This window comes from Trachurus trachurus, assembly GCF_905171665.1.
Source record: "Trachurus trachurus genome assembly, chromosome: 2".
Lineage (NCBI taxonomy): Eukaryota > Metazoa > Chordata > Actinopteri > Carangiformes > Carangidae > Trachurus > Trachurus trachurus.
Genome location: NC_139914.1, coordinates 11296657 through 11311154, shown reverse-complemented (window position 1 = coordinate 11311154; position 14498 = coordinate 11296657). Strand labels below are relative to the sequence as shown.

Below are 14498 nucleotides of genomic sequence, written 5' to 3'. Positions count from 1 at the left end.
TTCCTCCAATAATTACTACATAATCAAACTAACTGTCAAAAGTTGCTCAGTCAGCTCAACGCTTGAAATTTGATTTTTTTTTTTTTAATCTTACTATAGGAAAACAATTCGGTAGCACTGGTAGGCTCCACAAGGCCCCTTTGCTGAGCCTACCTGTATTGTTATTTGGTGGCAGGACATTTTATTGTCAATGTTGGTAACAGCTTTATAACGGGGGATGAAACAGTAATCTTTTTGATTACTTGTTACTGAAAATAGTAGCGGCGTTAGTAATGCCATTATTTATATATATCATCGTTATTCCCATCACTGCACACCACCCATGTCTTGTCATGAATTAGCTTTAAGAAATATACTCTATTACTATCAAGATACCCCATGACAAGCTGCTCCAATGATATGAAATGGTATACACTTCTTGTCTCCTAAGTGGGCGTGGTCCCCTTCCCCCCACCTCGTGTTGTGAACGTGTGTGGGTTTATAAAACTTGAATGTAGAGGAAAGTGAGCTATTTCTATTTTTATTATGATAACATCATATATTTACACAGCTAACAGTCATATTTAGCATGACTATGATTTGACTATCACTATGATGACGGACGGTGACTGTGGGGCGAGAGAATCTGACATAATCTATGTTCACATTCACTTCTCCCATTGGAGTCAATAGACTCAAGACCTGCTGCTAAAAGGGGCGGGGTCGTGGCGACACCCAAGTAACTGACTGACAACATAACAGCTGCCATAAATTCCACACAATGCATATTTACAGAATCATTATTATCCAAAGGCAGTGTGAGAACTGTGTCACTGATACTGGCATGTGGCATCACGACGGTGGAGAATTTTAATGTGGAAAGTAACTGTCACAACAGTCATGATGAGAAAAACTATTTTCATCTCTCCTTGAAAGCACCAAACAGGAACCTCTCTGAAATAAAAGTCTATTTTAGTCTGTGTGGCCACAAGTGGAAGTACAAACTGTGAGCGAGTGGCGAGCAGTCACAGTAAATGCTAAAAGCCTGTTAAAAGCTTAACAAATATCCAGCTGCGCCTTTATGAGGAATAAGGCCTCGTATTGCGCACTTGTTCCTCTGGCACCGGACATCCTCAGCAAACAAACAGACAGTGGATGTCTTCCCTAATGCAAGGGGCGGCTTGTTTGAAGAGCGTCACTTCACGGGTGCCTCCATTCGTCCGACACTTAACGCAACTAAAATCGTTTATAGGTGTCACTTTGAACACATTATTGGACGGACGTGTGGAGGCAGAGAGAGAGATGGAGCAGGGGAAAAGGGAAGGAGGGATAGTGAATGGAAACAGCGCAGCATACAGGAGACAGAGGGAGATGCCACTGAATTACACTGTAAAAATTAATATCTTATCTTTTTTTTCCATTTACAGTGGGTACGGAAAGTATTCAGACCCCCTCAAATTTTTCAGTCTTTGTTTCATTGCAGCCATTTGCTAAAATCATTTAATTTCATTTTTTTTTCTCATTAATGTACACTCAGCACCCCTTCTTGACAGAAAAAAAAACAGAATTGTAGAAATTTGTGCAAACGTATTAAAAAAGAAATACTGAAATATCACATGGTCATAAGTATTCAGACCCTTTGCTCAGTATTGAGTAGAAGCACCCTTTTGAGCAAGTACAGCCATGAGTCTCCATGAGTTTTTCTTTTTTCATAAATTTGCAAAAATTTCTACATTTCTGTTTTTTTTTCTGTCAAGAAGGGGGCTGAGTGTACATTAATGAGAAAAAAAAAGAAATTAAATGATTTTAGCAAATGGCTGCAATGAAACAAAGAGTGAAAAATTTGAGGGGGTCTGAATACTTTCTGTACCCACTGTACATCCCATAAGAGTGAGAATGAACACATCCATACACACAATTTGTCATTATGTCATTTGTGTAAACTCTTATGTGTGTTGGCTAACATCATGACTTAATCTACCCGCCAGTGCTGCTGGGAAATAATGATGTGATCTCATTACAGATGATTAGCCGTGTATTACTGTATTTAACGGTGCTGCCGTTGACTTCCATAAATGTGGGCTTCAGTAGAAAAAGCTGAGCAACAGATGTTTCTGTGTGCAACACATGTGACCGCTCTCCTTGTGTTTAACGTGGCACAAACCGAGCTGAGTTACGATCAAACGCACACATCAGTCCAAGCTTCCGTGCCACTGTGGTGTTTTTTTTTTTTACTGTATTTGCCATTGAAAATCTTTCACTGTGACCACCAGCTCTTGTAAGTTTCCTTTAGAAAACGGTGGGGGGGGTGCAGTGTTTGGGGTGCAGTGTTTATTCTCAGGGATAAACAGAGACGCTGGGATGTGATTGGAACAGATGTGGCCTACGTGTCAGTGCTGTAATGGCATTCTTGGCTCGAGGGCCGAATGGCGTTTGAGTCGTGGACTCGGTGGACTGGTGTTGGGAATGGGTCGACGAGGCCTACATGTGTTAACATCCTTTTGTGTGCACTGTAGCAGCTGCTGACCTCAGAGCTGTCCTCACCTCAGCAAGTCCCTGTACGACTGTTTTATATTAACACACAGTGACATCAGGAAAGTGCATTGTCTTAAATGCTCTTGTACCGTTTTGTGGTGTTTGATTCTTCTAATTTACACTGTTTGAGATCCTCCAGATTTCCAGATCTGGAAAAGTATGGAAAATGGTAACTATCGTACTATGGAAATGTATTTATCTTAATACTTAATCTGGGTTTGGTCTTATCTGACATTATTTAGGCTAATTATTTTGCTATTGTACCCAGCTACAATCTCTTGGAAATTATTTGGTGACATAATGGCATACACATGCAGAATAATGAAAACAAATGATACATGATACACAAAATTATTTGAATGTTTTTACCGAGAAGTCTGGAAATTAGGGTCTGGAAAAAGTATGGACTTTTTGAAAATGTAGGAACCCTGTGTTTATGTAGTGGTTTCCTATACAGATTGATGTACGAGCAGCTTTTTATTGCTGTTGTCCCACAAGATTGAACTTGTTTATCTACTTAACATATTTCAGATGGTTCCCATGTGCTTGTAAAGGGTCACCAGATAGATGTCAGAGGTGATGAGAGGATTTATGACAGAGGAAGGAAGAGAAAAACAAAGTTGTGCTGCTCAGATTTACTCTATAAAAGGTAAATAATGGAAAGGCAAACAGCATACACTTATGAAATAATTTCAAATGACAGAAATGACGGTTAGGAAGTCATTTCTGTTAAATTGTGATGTATAGCTGCAGCTGAAGGAGATGCGTTTCCTGGTTGTTACAGAAGAGAAAAGATGTAGTTATGAACCTACTACATCCCACAGATGTTTGGTTGAGTTCGGCTCAACAGGAAGCTGCAGCTCCTCTGCACCTGACCTGTGGTTTCCGTTGAATTCACAGCACATTTCCCTCTGATCGCCTTCACGGCTCTGAATTCTCACCTTGTATCTTTGGATAAATGTCTCTCACAGCTGATTATCTCAGAGACTGACATTAAATATGATTTGTGAGCTTCTTCTCACAGTCACAATCATGTCCGGTGTAATAAGCAAACAGAAAGAAAAAATGAGTCATGATGTTTATTATATGGTGCAACTTTGAGGCCTATATGAAATGCTTTGATTGGTCTTTGCCTCTATCAATTAATATCCTCAGATTATACAAATGTGCACCAGTTAATGTGGTCTTTTATGTCTCAACAGCACCATCTAGTGACGAATAGAAAACATGCAGGGAGGCCAAAAAGGAGAAGGCTTCGAAGGTGTGTTATGTAACTTTTCTGAACTGAAATGTCTAAAACTAGAAGCCATGTAGCTGAACAACAAACATCCGCACATTCATCACAAACACAAGTCCAAAGCTATTCTACTGTATTTGACTCGCCGGTCACTATCAGTGTGAAATGTTCAAGGCTGCAGAGTTGGACACTGCCAGATTAGACGAAAGAAACAAACACTTATTTAGTCCTCAAAATATGTGTGACACTAGAACATTTTCAGACCAGTCACAATGTTTCTTTTGACACATGATGAAACAGAACAGAATAAATGTGTGGGGGTTTTTCTGAGACCATTTGAGAACAGCCTGAGCATTGGTTAAATCGAAAGCAACTGGACTTAGTTATTTGTCTAGGAAGACGTTTCACCTCTCATCCAAGAGGCTTCATCAGTTCATGTATGCACGGTGTCCTAGCCTGGTCAGATGCCACAAAACTAAACAAAACATTTTGCCAGGAATGAATTTAACCTACGATGATATTGGTTTGGGGGAGGTAAACAGAAGGAATAACAAACTTTACTTTTCTGGGATAATAACGTAACATATCAGTCTGGCTCTGAGCCAGTTAGGGCAAAGGTCTGGTCGCAGGGGCGTGTCCCTGTCGTAGTAATAGGAGTAGCCAGAGCGATGGGCGTAGCCTTTCTCCAAGGAGCTTTTTACGGTCACATGGGGCGTTCAGGGGCGTCGCTGAAAGTCGAACAATGTTTCCAGTCACCGTTGTTTTAAAGTCCATCATGGTGAAGTCAGCCAGTGTCTATTTTTTTTCTTTTTTGTTTCTTCAAAGCTTTATTTAAAGTTGTAGTAACAACAACATTTCAGTCTTTCCAGCTCACAATCGTTACAACAGTAACAATAAAGTTGCAATTATGACAGTATAACAAAGGTTAAGTAAGAGAAAAACAAAAAAACAGTCAAGTTAACAATAAAGGAAAATACATTTTAATGACAGACCTCGTATCCCATGCAAATTATAATTATGGTTATTGTGACAAGATGATTCATTAAACATTTCTGAATGTATGTTCAATATTGTTATACATTTCTTGTTTGAAATTAAATTAAGAGACTTAAAATAATAATCAACTTCAATCAAAAACAACTTAAATGATGGTGAAGAATTCTGAAATTTACATTTATGAATATGAAACTTCCCCAATAAAATATAAAGGTTTACTTTAGTACATAGTTTATTTTCTTTGAAATCAAAATAAGTGATAACGTTCTTCCCCTCAATGTTGATTTTGTGTTTCGTTTTACATAATATATAGCTAATTCTCAAGTTCTTTCCAAAATGTACTACTATATGAACAACCATAAAACAAATTTTCAAGTTCAATTTTACAAAAAGGTACATTTGTTATCGATGTCAAGGAATCTTGAAATATACATCTTAGATGGGTATATGTTATGCAGTATTTTTAAATGTAATTCTCTAATTTTATTTGTGATACAAAATTTAAAAGGAACAAGCCATGCCTTGTGCCAATTAATATCCATAAAAATAGTCCAAAAGAATTTCCCTCTAGGGTCAGCCCGTGTCTAATAACACACATGTGCTAACATCATGACGTAAAACACACACGGCACTTGTATTAATAGAGAATAATAATAATAGATCCATGAGAAGCGGTCACTCGAATAAGAAACGCCATATTTCAATTACCAAATTTAATTTAATTTTTTTTTTTTTTTAAATCAACAGCTTTATTTAAAAGAAGTTGTCAGGTACAAATAGTATACAGGGAACAGTATACAATGAAAATACAAAGAACATGTGCCAGGGGTGATGTTCATTATACAACAAGGTTATACATATTACAAAGGTCTATGGTTTTAATAGCCTTTTCATTTGCTGATTTGGTGATTAGCTTAAAATAAAGTTCCATTTCTTTTTGAAAAACATAAAAGCAAGGGGTTTTCTTAGAAAAATTACTTTTATGAATATGAAATTTTGCAAAAAATAAAAACAGATTTATTAAAAAGTAACATTTTCCTTCTTTCCTGGGATACTTATGGAAACCAAAAACAACATTTTCCCAAAGTAAAATAAAATCTATTGTAAAAGAGTCAATAATAAATTTGCTAAGGTCTGCCCATAGTTTTTTCGTGTGAGAGCAAAGCCAGAACAAATGAACAACTGTTTCTGGATGCAAATTATACCAAATTTAATTACGAGGGGCTAAAAAGGCAACACACAGCTGGTGGGCGGGTCCCTTTTCTTCTCTCCTTCACCCATTGGTCCTTGACCTGTCAGTCGCCGCACTTCCGTATTTTCCCCCCTACGCGGATATGAGGTAACAGCTGCACTGCTCGGTTTATCGGAAGTTACACTAGTTACAGTGGTTTGTCAGGGTTTGTCAGTGTCAGTCACACTGTAAAACTATTAAACCGTGTGAGCGCTCGCTTCACTTCACCTATAATGGCTTATCCAGGATACGGCGGCGGGGTGAGTAACATGAATCTGCCCGTGGTCTTTTTCCACCTTTAAACCGGCTACATGAAGTTAGCAGCAGAAGCTAACAGGCTGCCGTTTCACTGCATCTCCGATAGTTTTTGCACAAAATGTACAGCGACCGCTTTTACAGTCTTCCTGTAACCGGGAACATTTTTACACACCCACTAAAGCGTTCATGTATGACTTTGTCTGTTTTGTCCGTAAGCGAGGACCCGTAGCGTCGATTTGTATCGATTTTAATCATGGAAATGGTCTTCCTGGATCAACATACTGGAGTGTAGACTATATTTGAACCAGGAACGAGCAGTATGGTTTACTCAAAGAGTCTAATCTCACTAATTAGATTACACAGACAGGTTAGACCCTGGAAATACTTATTAGAAAGCAAAGACCATATGCAAACTGTTTTGTAGGCTATGTGACCTGCTCTAAACTTTGACATATGAGGCAAATGGTAACAATTTGAACATATGACTAAAGAAAATGTTAAAGTGTAGGTGGGAATCTTAAGTGTATCAGTGAGTCAGTGTTGAAAAATGGCGGTAACAGGAAGTCCTGTCTGTCAGTGACCATCAATCTGTTCAGCCCCTCCCTCTGAGAAACAGTCAGCTGATTGATTGATTGATTGATTGATTGATTGATTGATTGATTGATTGATTGATCCCTGGACACTTATTATTCCACCTTGTGCAATTACAGTCATGTGCAATAATCAATAACAGTTCTGTACACAATTCAACCTGTTCAAACTGACTGTGTGTATGTGGTGTATTAATGACAGGGAATGTATAGGCTATGTCTTGTTAGGCTATGTTTCTGTATATTTTGAATACATTATAAAGACTATTGTCGTCTGTTTTGTGCCTCAGTATGGGGGACCAATGCCAGGCATGCCAGCTCAGGGGATGCCCCCACAGGGAATGCCAGGTGGGCACATGGGAGGGCCGATGGGAGGCCCCATGCCCGGACACATGGGTGGGCCGATGGGAGGCGCACCACCCCAGGGGGGATTCCCCGCCTACGGAGGAGGAGGAGCAGGAGGAGGATACCCAGGCACATACGGGGCTCCACCACCAGCTGCCAACGACCCCATGTGGGGTTACTTCACTGGCATAGCAGGACAGGTCAGTCAGAGTGTCAACGGCTTTGTCTTCTTGACTCATCTAGAGCGATGAAAACAAGATGAAACCTTTATAAAAACCACAGTCACCACCACTGCACACTCGCTTTCACTTTCACACTGTAATTTTAGACCGACTGTACAAAGACAGCAGCAGCGTTCACAACTTATATGGTGATTATGATATGGCAGAGAATGAATGTGGCTCATCAGCAGCTTAACACGTTAAGACAAGAGTAAGAGTGTAAGAAATGTGCAGCCACTTAATGACAGGGTCGTGTATGTACCTGATACTACAGGATCTAAGTTGTCCTCAGTTTCAATAGTTCAGATAAAGAATGAATGCATTGCATAACGCACAGATTACATAATACAGTGCCTACTGCCAAACCTGTTTCCAACAAAGCATGGTCTATAGGGTTTTGATATTTAATGATATGTTTAGTCGTCTTTCCAATGGCCGACATATGGATAGAAGATTTAGAACCCCTAAAAAAGAAGTCTATAAAATCCGTATTTCTATGTGTTGCCCTCTGACAAATCCATTTATATTGTTATAAATAAATGAAACATGTTAAAAAGAGTTTTTGTACATATGACATAAAGCTAGCATGGAGAGCTTTTCACAGGAACATGAGTTACTGTGAAAAGCTCTCCATGCAGTGGCTGCTGGGACATGATGTAAATGATGTACATTTAGTGACATGTGTGATTGGCTGTCAACTGTTGTGTTGTTCTGTGCAAACACAGTCTCAGAGACGTGTTGACAGCTGATTAGCCTCAGTTAGCCGACAGTAAACACTGATTAGCTCAGTGTTTACAGCTAACTGTGAGAAACATTGAGTGTCACGTGTTTCTGTTACTTTGCTCCATTGAGTAAATATTGCAAAAAAAAATGTTGAAAGCCCTTTATTCATTTGATGTGATTGGAAAAAGCGTCAGTTTTCATCAGCACTGGTAGGAATAATCCCACGCTGTGTCCTGTCCCTGAAGGCAACTGAAGCTACAAGCTACAAACCAAGTGTTGACTGTCAGCTAACACATGCTAACACAGAATAACTAGTTTTCAACACTGTGTTTACTCACAGATGTAAAAAATGGTGCAGCTAAGAATGTTTTCATTTTATAACAACACAGCATACTATAATAGAGTGAATATCCTACTGTATGTTACTGTATGTCTGTGTTTCTGTCTCTGTCTCTTTAAATCTCACCATACCGAGTGCTTCCAGATGTTTGTGTGTAAGAGGAAGTGGTTTTAAACACATGTTGTGTGTCTCTCTGCTGCAGGACGGTGAGGTGGATGCAGAGGAGCTGCAGAGGTGTCTGACTCAGGCTGGTTTCACCGGCAGCTACAACCGTAAGTTCAGAAACAAGAGTCTATTCAGAAGAGTTGTTGGATTCAGGAAGCGTTCAGAAGGACTGAGGAACTGAGAAAACTACAATCACATTCACTTCCCTGTTTCCCTGAAATGATGCTTTGATATTTCAAAGTGTAGATTCATTCTTGTTGGTATTTTTCTGAATATGGTGCTGATTAGAGTCCTGCAGGCAGAGAGCTCTCTGATTGGACCAGATTGTTTCAGTGTGTTCATAAACAACTCTGCAGCTAACACATTAGCAGCAGGAGTTAGTTAATTAGTTCTTTTTATATACGTATATATAGTTTTATTAGGAGGTAAGGCCCATTAGAACAGGAACCAATGTCATAATTACATTGAGTATCACATCACATCCATGTCACAATTGAAAATATAAACATATCGCATTACGATGAACTAAGAGCAAGACATACAGTCTGCCTCCGAGGATTTTCTTATTTTATTTTTGTGGCCCAATAGGAATGCGATCGGACGAAAACAAACAATGTACAAATTGAAAAAGGATTATAAAGAAATAAGTAACTGAGGATTCTTGTATGTAATAAGTGAATACGTTTTTAAGCTACTCGGTATAAACAAAAATACAAGTAACCTCCATCTCTTCCTGAGCTGACAGCTGATGGTTGATGTGTGTGGGCTGTTTCCATCTGGACCACAGGTTGTTCTCTCTGCCTGTGTTACCTTTAAAGAATAACGATTGTATCTGATCTCTGCAGCTTTCAGCCTGGACACCTGTCGGATCATGATCGCAATGCTTGATGTATCCTTTTGTCCGTTGTGTCGCTGAAACAAATAAAAATGAAACAGTTCAGACAGTTTCCAGGTGTTGAAGCCTTAACCAGCCGCTGTGCAGAGGGACCACACAGGGAAGATGGGCTTCAACGAGTTCAAGGAGCTGTTCACGGCTCTGAACGGCTGGAAGCAGAACTTCATGATGTTCGACCAGGACAGGAGCGGGACGGTGGAGCCTCACGAGATGAGCCAGGCCATCAACTCCATGGGTGAGGGTCCCCGAACGCCTCATCAGGCTGATTTCAGATGTTAGATTGTTGACCTCTTACTTTAAGTAACATTTTAGGTGAAAGTGAAAGAGATTTGAGGCGATCAACAACACGTGACAGTGACACTGAAGTGATTAAATGAGTGACTGACAGTTCAGGGTCCACGTTGATCAAACATCTCAGAGGCTTCAAGCAGTAAAAACCCGATATTTGCATCATAGGTTTGGTTTAACAAATGCAAAGCACAACTATGGTTTACAAAGCACAAAGTCATGTGCTTGTAAACCTTCTTTAACCCACTGGTTTTACAGCCTGCAATAACTGTATTTATTGTTATATCACACAAAGCAGTGATTTCAAACCCTGTTGATTCTCCTTCCACTTCTGAAGTGAAGAGTTGAGGTGTTAAAGGGATAGTTCAACATTTTTGGCAAATTAATCTCATAATCCCTATAGTCATAGCAGTAGGTTAATTACCTCTAATTGTCGGTGCAAGATATTTTTAGAATGGTGGAGCAGAGTCGTCAGCTGCTCAGAGCTATGCCACTGAGGCTCATGGGATTTTTTTGTGTGACCACGTTACGAGACAGAGTTGTTTTTGAGGTAAATTCATGCAAAACCGCTGATGCGCGTGTCCGTGTATTGAGTCTCTCCTCTCTCTGTCTCCTAGGTTACCGCGTCAGTCCTCAGGCTCTGAACGGCATCGTCAAGCGCTACAGCAAAGGAGGACGGATCTTCTTTGACGACTACGTGGCGTGCTGCGTCAAGCTGCGGTCGCTCACAGGTAACCAACAAACACACACACACACACACACTGACACGTCACATCACAAATTGATTAGAGTAGTACATAAACTTCATCCCAAAACACACCTCCATCTTGACCACTTCTCCAGCCTCAGGTGGCTCAGAGTGGAGGAGAGAGTTTCTCAACTTAAGCTGTGTTTAGTTTAAAATAAAGTTAAAAATAAAGTTAAAAATAAAATAAAGAAAGATCTGGCACCAAAGTATTTAGTAAACTACTTCTCCAAAGTCAGTGACACACACAATTATTCCACCAGGGGGAGCTCCACTGACTACAGGCTCTGCCGATTTATAAGAGCTGTATGGGAAAGTTTTCTTTTCTTTCCTCAGCAGCTGTCTTGTGGAATGGCCTTCCTTTAAACCTTAAAACTATTAGCTCCTCCTACTTTGTATTTGTATTTGTATTTATTTATTTATTTGCACCATAAAAAACGACAATTACAAAAAACAGAAATGAAAGAAGAATAGTAAGTGCAGGAGAGGTTAAAAAAACCCTACATGGGCTTATAAGAAGCACCTCCCCAAGAAATATACACATTCAGAGGATAAATCAACAACAACAATAGGAGAAAGCAACAACAAATAACAACAAAAAAGGAAGCAATACAAGTGCCATTTTATAGCACACACTCAAAGAAGTCAGAAATAAAAACATGGGTATGTATAAATATAAAATAATTGTATTTAACTGAGTGTATGAGCATGTAAAGAGATAATGATCCAATGACAAATATACTGGAAAAGAAACTATTAGGAACCTTGATTTAACAGGTAAGATTTCAGTCTTAACTTAAAAGTATTGAGGGATGAAGATAATTTAACAACTTTTTAAGTCCTCAATAAAAAAATGGTGAGCCAACCGATAAATTAAATCAAAAGAGCCGTGAAGTACTAGATTATTGTATTGTTTGTTTGTGTGTCTGTCAAATGTTTTGTTGTTTCTGTTTGGGACCTAATTCCCTTGTTTGATCTATTTCGTCTTGTTCTTTTTCTTCTTCAATGTTGTAGTCTATGTGCCCGAGTGTCTTTCTCCCATGTTTTTAGTCCATGTGTTGTGTGTTTGTCTTCCTTGTTTTTAAATCCATGTTGTCTACCATCAAATAGGACCACAAATAATATATATACATAAGCCTTAGACACTTGTCTAATGTTGTTCAATAAAGTTTTCAATTCAATTCAATTCAACACGTCCGCCGGCGTAACCGTGGTGATGTGGTTTTCTAATCTGTGGCCGTTTTTGTCGTTTGTTGCCGTTCCAGATAACTTCAGGCGGAGAGACACCATGCAGCAGGGATCAGTCACCTTCCAGTACGACGATGTAGGTCCCACTTCCTGTAGGACGCACAAACACACAAACAGTGTTAGAGTCTGTGTGATGTGAGCGTGTGAAAAGCTTTTAACAACTTCCTGTGGTTGATTCTCTCTCTTTATCTCTTTCTCTCTCCTCCTGTGTGCAGTTCATCCTGTGCACAATGGCCATCTAGGTGCTGCTGCGTGTGTGTCCCCACCCCCCCCACCACCACACACCGTGAGGTCTGAGGCAGGCAGGCAGCAGCTGATCCTGGATCAGCACTTCACAGGAATCTGGTGTGTCGGACCGAGTGGCCACAAGCTGCAACAGCAGAGAACCCATAATACTCGCCATAATGCTTTAATGTTGTATTGTATTGTTGCAGGGGGGTGCTGAATGTGCACACACACACAACCACACACAGTATGTATCAGAGAGGAACACAATCAGTGTCTTTAGATTTCATTTGAATAAAGTAAGGTAGGACTCTGACTTTCAAAGTAAAAGCCTCTGAAGAATGCAACAATTAGAACTGTTGAATGAGTCAGGAGCTGAATACTTTTACTTTGAAACATGAGAAATGAACTAATTCTAACATATATATGTGGCGCCTGTTGTGCAGTTATACTCTCTGAATGTATGAATATCAGATATAGTAAAAACATTGTTATAGAGCTTTATATTAATGGCATTAATGAATAAATGTGGTGTTAATTAGCCTTCACACTGAAATTCAATCAATGTATGAACTAATGCTTCTATGTTACTGGTATTTTCTATGCAGACCACATTGTACACTTTTGTTTTATACGACATGATTTGAGCAGAACTACATTAGATGACGAGCTTGAGCCAAAGTGACTGTGAGCTGAAGTGAAGCTCCACTGACACCTGTCCATGTTAAAGTGCTGTCACCAGCCGCGGTGAGTTCATGTGCCTACTTTGTTTTCAGTCCACAGCCAGCGGAGCGGCTCCAGGACTAATCTGATTTTGTTACTCCAAATAAACACTTTTTAATCCCTATCCACTCTGTTTATTTGTTTTTTTCTGTTTACATTCTTTTAAATGTACCTGACATATTAATGTAATGAAAATCCTGATGGCTGTAGTGAACATTATCCCCCACAAGATGGCAGACATGGTACAGCTCAAGGCACAATGTGGAACACTATTCCTCAAAGGTTTGGACACCTTCTAATTCAGTGGTTTTCTTTATTTTCATTACATTCATTACTACTACTCTACTCTGTCACATTGTCATTGAAACAAACGCAGGTGGGAACCAAATTGCTCCAACTTTTATATGCTACACCCTATTTATATAACAAATAATAACATACTGCGACTGATAACGAAATTATACGCAATTACACAATCAACTACTTTATGTGCAACACAAATAAATATGCATAATTTATTATAAACCGATTCTGTATCATAATTAAGGTTCAAAAATTTGGAATTATTATAAGTCATTTCAAAATATATTTTATTTTTTACCACGGTTTAAGACGGACAAAAAAAGTGCTTCTAAATTCATCAGGCTACTTTATTTAATAAATAAATAACTGTTTCACATTAGACTTGTACAGTATTTAGCCTCCACTGTGGTTTAACAATGAAGTAAAAACTGAGTTAAAATGGTAAATATGCCTCAACACAAACATGAAGTTATGTAGTCATTACTTTTATCCTCCAAGTAGTTGAGTGATATAACCGTTGTTCTCATTCATTCACGTTTACTCTTTGTTTAGGCACAACAGTATTGATATGTACATAAGTGTTAATAAAGTTTTTTTTAAAAAGAAAAAAAAAGTTGATTACCAGCTGTGTGGACCTGCTACTGATTCCACACCCACACAACCCATCAGGACAGTCCTAGCTACAAATACCAATCGCCAATTACAAGAAAGGGTGTTGTTTAATTTCTTAATTCTTCTGTCTTTCATTGTGTTACTGAGATAAGCTCTATCTCTAGATCTCTAGACCTCTAGACCTCTAGATCTCTACATCTCTAGCTGGAAAAGGAGTCAAACTAGCTATAGAGTCAAACAGCATAGGTCAGCTTCATGCTGTTCTCATGATGCTAGAAAAGGTTGAGGGGTCTGTCGGTCCCTGAACACCAGGATCCTCTCACGATCATCACTCCCAGTTTTTTTTTTTTTTTTGCATCACCTGCTTGTGGTCCAATGGATATGCACCCTGCCTGTCAACGCAGTGATCGCTGGTTCGAGACCACGCACAGTTTTCATCATCATCAACATCATCATCATCATCATCATCCTGCTCCAAAACAATCTGATCAACAAAGACCAACCAAACATGTCAATGAAGGAAACTGTCAAAATGATTCTCTTATTCTCTTAATCTCTTCAGTTCAACATTCAATCACTCTGCAGTACAAAGTCCACATGTTGACACCCAGAGCTGCTGGTGGTCTGGTGGCGCAGAGGAACATCTCATGTTAATGGCTGCAGAGGTCGCTGGATCGAGACCATGTGCTGACTTTAGTTTGTGCATGGTTTGTATATGGTGCTGAGCCACAGTACAAGTCCAGTTGTTAGTGGATAGTAGTGCAGTGGATCGGCTACTTGCCTGTCAACACAGCTGACAGCTTTTGTTATGTGGTGTTGTGCAGCCGTACGAGTCAGTA

The 14498-nt window shown here is 39.3% G+C and overlaps 1 protein-coding gene across 1 annotated transcript; it reads left to right on the top strand.

The window, feature by feature from the left end:
• The first annotated feature begins 6089 nt into the window (after window positions 1–6089).
• On the top strand, window positions 6090–12900 carry gca (grancalcin). Its single transcript, XM_083990630.1, has 8 exons — window positions 6090–6238; window positions 7117–7371; window positions 8658–8727; window positions 9466–9509; window positions 9603–9750; window positions 10421–10534; window positions 11814–11872; window positions 12012–12900. Exons 1-8 carry the CDS (start codon window positions 6212–6214, stop codon window positions 12036–12038), a joined length of 744 nt encoding a protein of 247 aa, XP_083846756.1. The 5' UTR covers window positions 6090–6211; the 3' UTR covers window positions 12039–12900.
• Window positions 12901–14498: the final 1598 nt, after the last annotated feature.